At 46.4% G+C, this 10729-nt stretch overlaps 1 protein-coding gene across 4 annotated transcripts in view; it reads right to left on the bottom strand.

The window, feature by feature from the left end:
* Nucleotides 1-9779, bottom strand: part of meis1a (Meis homeobox 1 a) — a 26963-nt gene extending 17184 nt beyond the window's left edge. For 2 of the 4 annotated variants that reach the window (XM_082535655.1, XM_082535656.1), the window contains exons 1-7: nucleotides 8939-9777; nucleotides 7538-7764; nucleotides 3969-4110; nucleotides 3635-3685; nucleotides 3354-3404; nucleotides 3026-3172; nucleotides 2125-2239 (exon numbers count right to left, since the gene is read on the bottom strand). In XM_082535655.1, the coding sequence (XP_082391781.1) occupies nucleotides 2125-2239; nucleotides 3026-3172; nucleotides 3354-3404; nucleotides 3635-3685; nucleotides 3969-4110; nucleotides 7538-7764; nucleotides 8939-8950 (745 nt within the window). In that variant the 5' untranslated portion in view covers nucleotides 8951-9777. Of the gene's footprint in view, nucleotides 1-2124; nucleotides 2240-3025; nucleotides 3173-3353; nucleotides 3405-3634; nucleotides 3686-3968; nucleotides 4111-7537; nucleotides 7765-8938 lie in introns of all 4 variants that reach the window. The other 2 variants (XM_082535658.1, XM_082535657.1) reach the window with 2 other exon arrangements.
* Between the last annotated feature and the right edge of the window lie 950 nt (nucleotides 9780-10729).

Genomic DNA, 10729 nt, shown 5'->3' with positions numbered 1-10729 from the left:
AAGTCCGCGGTGATCTGAACATGATGTGCCGGGAGTTGTGCCGTTCTCGGCCGCATCAGTAACCCTCGAGCTCCCGGCTAGCTGTCAAGCTGGTGGGTAGCAGACGCCTCTGAAAACGTCGAAGCACTTTGGCAAATATGGGATATCTTGATAAAACGAGCAGATATTTGATGTTTACACAACTACTTTCTCGCCTGAAAATATGTTAAAAGTTTATTTTGTGACCCAGAAAGATTAGTATGAGTAATTTTAAAACTTAGTACCGGCCGCCATTGTTGGAAACTGGAGTTTGGCTGGGCCGTGCTATGAATTCTGGGATATGGTGGGCCACGAAGGACACACCCGACCCATCCTTCTAATTCGGGGAAAAGGAGGACGCATTTGTCGGCTGCATTCGGAGGAGTCTACGAATGTGGACAGCCTTCAGCGCGTCGCTGTGACGTAATCGGTCTACAAATGTGTCCTCAGGAGGATGCAGCCCATGAATTTGGACACGCCCTCAGTCTTCCTGTTAGCGCGCCTGTCATGTCTGTTGGTCACATGATCAGTAACTGGAGGTTCCCGTATCGATGCATCAAAGAGTTCACTCATCTTTGCTTTGGTCAGCACAGAAGCAGCTTAACATTATTAAAGGCGCTAATGTGCACGTCTCCATCAGCCTTCAGGGCCACAGGAGGAAACACCACAACGGGCTAATGTTCACAGCTGTGCACGCTCAGTGGGCTGTCTGTGCTGCTGGAGCCTTTTGGGACATTTCAATAACATTATCTGACCAATGACACGGCTCCTATGAAGTTACTGTAACAGACCATCCAGGAAGTCTGAGCATGCTGACTGTGCTAGCTAGCTAGCATTAGCTGATAACTAATTTAGATGCAGTCACCTGACCCAAACCCAACATGGCGGCTGCTAAAATGCCAACAACAAGATAATGTGGAAACCAGTGAGCGAAGTCACGGTGGGTATAGCCATCTTTTTATACAGGCTATGGCTTCCATGTCAAAGAAAGTCAGAGATCCAGCACACAAACGTTTACCTGTGACTCCAGTGACTCCTCCCATCCAGTAACTTCCAAAGCTGAGTTACTGCTCAGGTGAGGCAGGAAACATGCAAATGTTTGATTTGCAAACGAGCTGATTTTCAGCTCCGTCTGTCAGCCGGCACCACCTGCTTCACAGGTGTGTCTCAGAAGGCTGCTCCTCCCAGAGTCAGGGATGCTTAATGTGTCCCACAAACAGGCATCCAGAAAGCTCATGCAAATATGGCTACAACCAATCAGCAACCAGATCTGACAGGAGGAGATAAAAACGAACATCAAGCCGACAGAACGGCAAACGTTTGGTTTGAAGTAAAGAAAAGAGTGTTTGTCGTCTTCTGCTCAGGCAAATGATGAGAAATGAAAGTGACGCCTGTTCAGCATAAATCCATAAAAACCACCATCATGAGCAGGCAACCACATGGCATACAGCGGGACAGCAGCCGGCCGGGGTCCGACCTGCGGCCCGTCGACCGGCAGCCCTTTGCCTCATGTCTCCCTCTCCGCTCCATCTACAGCGTCTGTGTCCAATAAAGTCCAGAAAATGAATAAATCTCTGCACAGCCCAACACGACGTCACGTTAACCTCACAGATGACTTTAGAATGAGACGTGAGAGAGAAGCTGAGCAAAGCTTTTAAAAATCCCACCCCCGCCAAGATGTGGACTGGAGGTCAGAGCTGCGGGTGGACTGTGGCGGTGCTAACGTGTAAACGTAGGCGTGGACAGAGAAACTACGGGGCCCGCTCCAGCTGGACCGAGACCAGCGGCTCGAAGCCAGAGCTCCTGGAGCCCAGTCAGCCTGTGACACCAGGCGATCATTTATTTCTACTCTGAGTTTCAAAACACCTCCAACTGCAAAGAACCGCGGTTTGTACTTTACTGTCAGGTTAAATGTCCCAGAAGAGCGCTTTTCTTCAATCTACAGCCACTCCTGAGGCGGAGCAGCCTCAGTGACATCATGAGGGGGAGGAGCTGGAGTGCAAGTGGGTTGTAAAAGAGCTTGCAGAGACGTGTTTGAATGCTACGAGTTTTTTCAGGAATAAACAGAGTCTGACAGCAGGGTTTGTCTTTGGTCTCCACGTGTACCTGGCTCGCTGCTGTTGTCGCCGCTGTGAGACGCGAGTCCTCCGCTGGCCGGTCCCGGCGTCCCAGCCGACCTGATCGATGCCGAGTCGTTGTGATCTGTGCTCCACGAAACCTGCTGAAACAAAAATGGTAAATGGCCTGTATTTGTGTAGCGCTTTACTAACTTACTTAGTCCCTAAGGACCCCAAAGCGCTTCACACAACCAGTCATCCACACATTCACACACTGGTGATGGCAGCTACATTGTAGCCACAGCCACCCTGGGGCGCACTGACAGAGGCGAGGCTGCCGGACACTGGCGCCACCGGGCCCTCTGACCACCACCAGTAGGCAACGGGGGAAGAGACTGTCGGAGCCGGGGCTCGAACCGGCAACCTCCCGATTACAAGACGAACCGCCCACTCTTGAGCCATGATCGCCCCTAACAACAAACATTCATCAGGTCTGTTTCCAACTGGATCCGACGCTCCCGCAAACGCCTTCACCTCTGCCAGCGATGCTAGCGTCCGGTCTGGAAAGATGAGCAGCTTCCATTAGTAGCTGCTGCTTTAACACGCACTCATCGTGATTAAGATATTTCACGCCGTCAGGTTTGTGCGAGGGTTTAAGACTCAGAGTAACGGGAAGCCTGGACTATTTATACACACAGAGGACTGAACACAGAGAAGAAAACCAGCAAAAACTATTCAAGTGAAAGCTTAAAAAAGGCTGAAACATGGAAGTACTAAAACATACTAAACATGAACATGACTCTGGGAAACAGGAAGGATCAAACAGTCCTGTTATGCGTCCATAACAGGACGTACAGGAGCGTTTCTGACTCCACCCTAAACTCTACATGAGCTACAACAAAATCAGAGAAGACGATGTATTTTGTGCCTCACGAGTTGAGTGAGCTCACCCGATCCACGAGGTTCCCCGACGACCTGACAAAGTCCTCGCCGTCTGACTTGTTTCCGTCTCTGTTGTCTATAACCAGGTCGATCGGCATTTTGCCTTTCAGACAGCTGATGTATCGATGGCAGAAGTTATCGCAGAGCTCGTGAACCTGGAAATAAGATGCAGAGGCGGGCCTGACGTGGAGATGCTTTCACCACCAAAGAACCACAATAAGCAAACAAAATCGGTAAAGTTGAAATCAAACACAGTGACGACGGCGCCGTGCTCAGGATTAAGCCGGGATTAGCGGCACGCTGTAATCGCAGCAGATGTTGGTTAGTTGGACTGACCTTCTCCAGCTCCAGGAGGTGGAAACGCAGCACCTGGATCGCCTGAATCATCTGTGAGAAACACAAATCCATAAATGCACACATACAGAACATACACACTGCACCGCTGCTCTCCTGTACTGTCAGATACATGACATGAAATCCCAGATGTTCCAGCATGATCCCATTACCTTTGAAGTGCTGGTATTCCCCCCGGGACTACATGACTGGGCTTCATAGAAGCTCAGAGGCCAGTTAGGCTGAGAGTGTGCTACCTGCAGCTACCTCTTTAAATGACTCACCAAGTTATCGAGCTCTGGGTTGGATGAAAACAGCGGCTTCTCCGAGCGGATCTGCACACACAGACAAACGAGGATGATTATGGGAAACCTGCAGAGCGCATCCCGGTGATGTACGCTCATCACGTTTGGCTTAAAATGCTCTGAAGTGTTTAAAAGTCCTGTTTTGTCTCCAGAGACTGAAAAGTCACAGCAGGTGGGATGAATGAGGCTTTCTCAGGTGGCAGAAGCTAAAGCTTCAGCCACACTGCTGCTGGAGCTTTAGCTTCTTCTCCACGAACCCTCCACCCTGATGGGCAGGGCCCGCCTCAGACATGAACCACCGCTTCCTGTTCACCTGTTTGGAGAAGACGGCGATGTCCTCGCTGAAGGAGTCGGAGGAGCAGACGTCTCCCCCGGCCACGGCGCTCTCCCTCGGCGTGCAGGTTGCCAGTTCACATTTCTCAAAGATGAGTGCGAGCAGCGGGAATAAAGGATGTCTGCAGGAGGAACAGAGGAGGAGGAGGTCAGACGGAGCTCCAACACGTTTCCTGCTGCTGAAACTCTATCCGACAAATCTGTCACACACTGCTGTGCACGGTTTCACTTTAAACGTGTCTTCTTCACAGGAAGTTAGTCCATTTTTTTCCTTCCAGTCTTCAAGCTCAACGCGACTCTTTCATCTCGTTCTTCGGCTTTTTCCAGAATCCCTGTGAGCTCGCTTCGGCTGCAGGAAGCAGACCGAGGAGGCTGCCTGTAGGAGCTGCTCGGCCTTCTTCAGACTTTCTATGTCTTTGTGTTTGCTTACGCTGCACTCAGGAATACCATGGCCTCTTTAGCAGAGCACACTGAAGACTTTACAGCAGTGCAGCCTCGCTGTGTGGAGGAGGCATGAATCTGTGTGTGACTGAATCTCCCACAGGAGTAAAACAAGGAGCTCAAACAGCAGAGGAGGAGTGAGACTTTGAAAAAGGGACTGAACAATGTCGACGCAAACCGCTCATCCATCAGCAGAGGGCACATTTGAAGATTTTAATGATAACTTCTAAAGTTCTCTGCTCTCGCAGTGCTAGCATGTAGCTCGCTACAGAAGAGGAGCCAGCACAAAGGGAGTCACGGCTTTTAGGTGGCAGGAAAACTCACACAAGGAAACACGTGACTGTGCGAAAAATGTAAGACAGACAAGACCAAACTCTAAGATTCATTTCAGAGCTTTACAATCAGGTCTGTACGTGATGAACTGCTTAAATATACTTTTATGAAACTTCTTCTTACCAACCCAACTGAAGTTAACTGACCTCTGATGTCATCAACAGATTCAAAAAGTCAGGAGAAATCTGCTCTCTCTTTCTAGTCCCTGTCAGGACTCTTGCTGCAGCATTTTGGATTAGCTGAAGGCTTTTCAGGGAGTTTTTAGGACTTCCTGATAATAATGAATTACAGTCGTCCAGCCTGGAAGTAATAAATGCATGAACTAGTTTTTCAGCGTCACTCTGAGACAGGATATTTCTAATTTTAGAGATGTTGCACAAATGGAAGAAAGCAGTCTTACATATTTGTTTAATATGTGCATTGAAGGACATGTCCTGGTCAAAAATGACTCCAAGGTTCCTCACAGTGTTACTGGAGGCCAAGGTAATGCCATCCAGGGTAAGAATCTGATTAGATACCATATTTCTAAGATTTTCAGGGCCGAGTACAATAACCTCAGTTTGATCTGAATTAAGAAGCAGAAAGTTAGCGGCCATCCAGGTCTTTATGTCTTTAAGACATTCCTGCAGTTTAACTCATTGGTGTGTGTTATCTGGCTTCATGCACAGATAGAGCTGGGTGTCATCTGCATAGCAGTGTAAATGTATGCTATGTCTTCTAATGATACTGCCTAAGGGAAGCATGTATAATGTAAACAGAATTGGTCCTAGCACTGAACCCTGTGGAACTCCATAATTAACCTCAGTGTGTGAAGAGGACTCTCCATTTACATGCACAAACTGGAGTCTATTAGATAGATATGATACAAACCACTGCAGCACAGTACCTGTAATACCTACAGCATGTTCTAATCGCTCTAATAGGATATTATGGTCGACAGTATCGAACGCTGCACTGAGGTCTAGCAGGACAAGCACAGAGATGAGTCCACTGTCAGAGGCCATAAGAAGATCATTTGTAACCTTCACTAAAGCTGTTTCTGTGCTGTGATGAGCTCTGAAACCTGACTGAAACTCTTCAAATAAACCTCTGCAGATGATCTGTTAGCTGTTTTAGACAGACAGACATTTTAATGATCCCACAAATCTACAACACACAACAAAGAAACAACACAGTTAAACAAAAGTGTTGCGGACGCCCAGACTAGTGCAGGAATTTACACACTTTCAAGAAGGAGCCGTCTCATTATTGCTGCCACACCTTCATCATCCCTACAGCTCAACACCGACATGTGATACACGAGGAAGAAAACAGCTCAGTGATCAACACTGAAGCAGCAGCACTTAGTAATCATTACAGGTCATAACACACAACATTAAAACAAAGTCAAACACAAATCATGATGTTATATTTTAGTACAAAACTTAATTTTGTTGTTTTTTGACAGCAAAGTTAATTAATAATCTTGAAGTATTAATTTGTCATTTATAACAGATTTTTAAAATTTGAACGTTTTAGTTTTGTGGCATTTTAGGTAAAACATAACAGCTGATCATGAACATATTTAAATACAGTGAAGGATCAAACTCAGACTATGAAAATATGTTGGACAGATGCTTTAAATGTAATATAAAAATATAAACAGTGATTCTCATAATTTATTATTTACTCTATTAAAATGTTTTACAATTGCTTAATTATTGTTTTTAATTTTTTTTTTTTTGAAACAAAAAAAAAAAAAAAAAGAAATTATTGTTTTTAAAACTTTTAATTAAACAAGAGAATATTTAACATTTTAAAGACTCACTTCTACAAATCAGAAGATAATTAAGTATTTACATTTTACACACATGTGTAAAATGTAAATACTTAATTATCTTCTTATTTTATTTTTTTACACATATATGTAAAAAAATAAATAAATATACATATATATATTTTTTCCATTGTTAAGACAAACTGATGTAATAAATCTAAAGAAATCAAAGAGTCAGCTGCAGCCGTCCCCTGCAGGGTCATTAATACAAATGCAGCTGAGAAACATGAACTCAAACATGTCGTTTTACACTAGCAAAGCTGTGACAACACGTTTGATAGGAAATCATTTTTATTATGAGAACACTCAAAATATCAGGAAAATGCTGACACACACACACACTCTCTCTCTCTCTCTCTCTCTCTCTCTCTCTCACACACACACTCTCTCTCTCTCTCTCTCTCTCACACACACACACACACACACACTCTCTCTCTCTCTCTCTCTCTCTCTCTCTCTCTCTCACACACACACTCTCTCTCTCTCTCTCTCTCTCTCTCTCTCACACACACACACACACACACTCTCTCTCTCTCTCTCTCTCTCTCTCTCTCTCTCACACACACACACACACACACACTCTCTCTCTCTCTCTCTCTCTCTCTCTCTCACACACACACACTCTCTCTCTCTCTCTCTCTCACACACACACACACACACACTCTCTCTCTCTCTCTCTCTCTCTCTCTCTCACACACACACACACACACACACACTCTCTCTCTCTCTCTCTCTCTCTCTCACACACACACACACACACACACACACACTCTCTCTCTCTCTCTCTCTCTCTCTCACACACACACACACACACGCTGCTTCAGGCACGAGTTTATTTAAACACAAACAGAAACGCAGCAGCACAGCAGAGACGATGGATCGTTAGCGGGTCAGTGTGTGTGCGTGTGTGAACTTGCTGAATGAGCTCCTGTGTGGTTAAACCGTGAACACGTCCTTACCCGTAAATGGCGTCTTTGTCCCTCTTGACGGCGTCCCCGGCTGTGGCGGCCATGTTGCCGCCGCTGCTGTGGGTGGACTGGGCGTACTGGTGTGGAGGGTAGGTGGCGGCGGCCAGGTGAACGGCATGCAGGGAACGTGCAGCTGCAGCGGCGTGAGGGTGGCGGTGGGGAGGGTCTCCATACACCCCCCCCACCACGTCCAGCCCGTAGTGGGCGAGCTCTTCATACTGAAACACAGATAAGAGAGGTGTGACCTTTGACCTCCTCCTCCGTCCAGTCAGACAGAAAAATCAGAAAAGCTGAAAAACAGCAACTGCAGGTGTTCCTGTTTTTTTGTCCCCCCTGCTGCGATCCAGACGTTTTCCCAGATGTTGGAGACGCTTCAGCCCCAAAACTCAAAGTTTGAGTCACGTCAGATTTCACTCAACAGGTGTTCCTATTATTCTGTCCACCCACGTTTACGTGCATCAAAACTGCAGCAACTCAACACGCGCGCGCGCTCACACGCGCACGCACACAGGCTGTGGCCAAAATATTATGAACACAAACACTCAGCTGAAAAAAGGTTTGAAAGTTTCTGAATCACAAAAAACTTCGCATCGCGAAAAAATTACAAATCATAAAAATAATCCTGAGCGAAAGATTCAATTTATAAAGTTTCACCAAAGTTTGTCAGCAAGAATCTGTTTATGATTCAGCGTAAATTTAATAAAAGACACAAGTTACACTTTTCTCGAATTAAAGGACCATAATTATTATTGTTGTTACATTGTTATCATATTAGTATTTCTAACATCATATTATTATATTATTATTATTGTTGTTATTTTTTAATGTCGTTGTTAAAAATAGAAGAATATTAAAATAAACGAATAAAAACGTTTTTTAGTAAATAATTTCCGTTTTCGTTCTTTTTAATTTTCGGAGTTTGAGAAAAAGACAAAACGAAACGAAATTCTCGTTCGTTCAAAAAAATAATAATAAAAGGAAAGAATTAATTTGTTTTTATTTAGAATAATCACGGATATCAGATTTATCTCCTTGAAGCAGAAGCTCAATGAAAACATCCGGATTTACCGCTTTTATTAATCCGCTGGTTCTTATTTTCGCCGCACTTCTCATTCTGCGCTTGAAAAACTAAATTAAATTAAAATGAGATTTTAAATCTTTAAAAACAAAATAAAACAAAACTTTTAATGTGTAAAAATAAAACGGCGTTCACGTCATGAAATAAAAACGGTATTTTTATTTCCTCGTGACCTTTTCCACGGTCACGTTTCTCGCGGTGAAACTTTTTTAGTTTCTGAAACTTTTTCTTTGTTTTTCGGCGACTTTGATGAAAAGCGTCGCGCGGGGTTTTCTTGAAAGCAGCGCGTGCCTCCGCGCTCCGTTTATACCCACCCGTTGCGCCATCGGCCCCGGCTCTCCTCGCGGGCTCCCGCTGCCTCCCGCGGGGCCAAACTCGCATCCAAGTCCCGGTACCGGATCCCGAATCCCGTCCGCGAGCCTAACAGCGCAAGCCCGAGCAGGAGCGGGGTCCCTCCGCGGACACACGCGGTCCTGCTCCGCGCCTCCGGCTCCAGCAGACCGAGCGGCGGATCGGTGAGCGGCCGGTCCGATCCGGTGACTCCAAAGCGGCGCTGAGGTGACGCCGAGCCGCCCGCGGAGCTCCGAGCCTTCAAATCCCCATCGCAGCTCCGCGAGGAGGCCGAGCAGGGGGAGGAGGGAGGGCCGCTCCCCCCCCCACTTAAAGGAGCAGATTTCCTGCGCGTGCCCGCGGCTGTCAAACAGACACGGGGACGCGCGTCACCGGAGCAGTTCTGAGGTGAAAGTTTTCCTCAAACACATCGTGCACCTTCCTTCCCCTTACACGTACGCGACTCTACTGACGTCAGCCTTTGCGCGCGGGGCCTGCTGCCTGTGTGACGTTCTGACGTCATTAAAACGTTTTAAGTTTAAAACTAAAGAAATCCCAGTTGTCCTGTTTACACGGCGGAAACCTGCAGTCAGCTGACTCTGAAGAGTGACGTGATGATGACGAAACGTCCAGGTGAACGCATTCAAACTTTTGGATTTATTTACCTGGATGATTGAGCATGCGTCAAAACAAAGCAACCCTAAGCTTCATCTGCTGGTCCACTGCGCCCTCTGCTGTTCGCCGTCCGTCCTCACAGCTTCGTTTATTTCCGACCACCCTACCAAACACTCACGTTCTCCTCAGTCGGGTTTAAAACGGATGTTTATTCAGAATAAAAATAAAAATAATACATTCATCTGTGAACTATAAGGGCGACCGTGGCTCAGGGGGTTGGGAAGCGTATCTGTAACCGGAAGGTCGCCGGTTCGATCCCCGGGCTCTCTGTCCTGGTCGTTGTGTCCTTGGGCAAGACACTTTACCCTACTTGCCTACTGGTGATGGCCAGAGGGGCCGATGGCGCGATATGGCAGCCTGGCTTCTGTCAGTCTGCCCCAGGGCAGCTGTGGCTACAACTGTAGCAGCCTCCACCAGTGTGTGAATGTGAGAGTGAATGAATAGTGGCATTGTAAAGCGCTTTGGGTGCCTTGAAAAGCGCTATATAAATCCACTCCATTATTATTTTACAATGATCGAGCTGCTTTTATTAAATGAATTTATATTTTTAGAGCTATTAAAAACAGAAATGTGCTGCAAAGATCACACAGCTGCCTGTTAGCCCAGAAATATGTTCCTGGAACTGTGAAAACTGTGGATTCATCCACCCAAATCTCTGAGTACCCAAACTGGAGCTCCGCCTCCCCGGACGCTCTGTTAGCACAGTAACCTCACAGCAGCCATGTTATTGGTCACATGGTGTCTTTAAAAATGCTCCAACACCACAAACACGGTCCAGCTCAGGTGAAGCCAGCAGACAGCCGCCTGTGTCACCATTCACCTGTGAGTCAAAGAAGCCACGCCCCTAATAATAGAAACGGGTGAGTTGTAAAAACATCCTTAGGTGTTATGAAGGTAGAAATGTTTTACAGAGACGAAACAGTTTGAGTATCAGGCTGTAAACATGTTTGTTTTAACATGGAGTCTATGAGGACCGACTCACTGCTGCCTCTGCTGGACGTCAGAGGAACTGCAGGTTTGGCGCTTCAGCGCTTGCTTCATTAATCAGCTCCAGATTAAACCTCATTAACACACACAACGCTGCAGTTGCACAGTTCGGC

This window comes from Aulonocara stuartgranti (genome assembly GCF_965226115.1).
Source record: "Aulonocara stuartgranti genome assembly, chromosome: 6".
Classification (NCBI taxonomy): Eukaryota; Metazoa; Chordata; class Actinopteri; order Cichliformes; family Cichlidae; genus Aulonocara; species Aulonocara stuartgranti.
The sequence above is the reverse complement of the archived record's forward strand: the minus strand, read 5'-3'. Positions and strand labels throughout refer to the sequence as shown.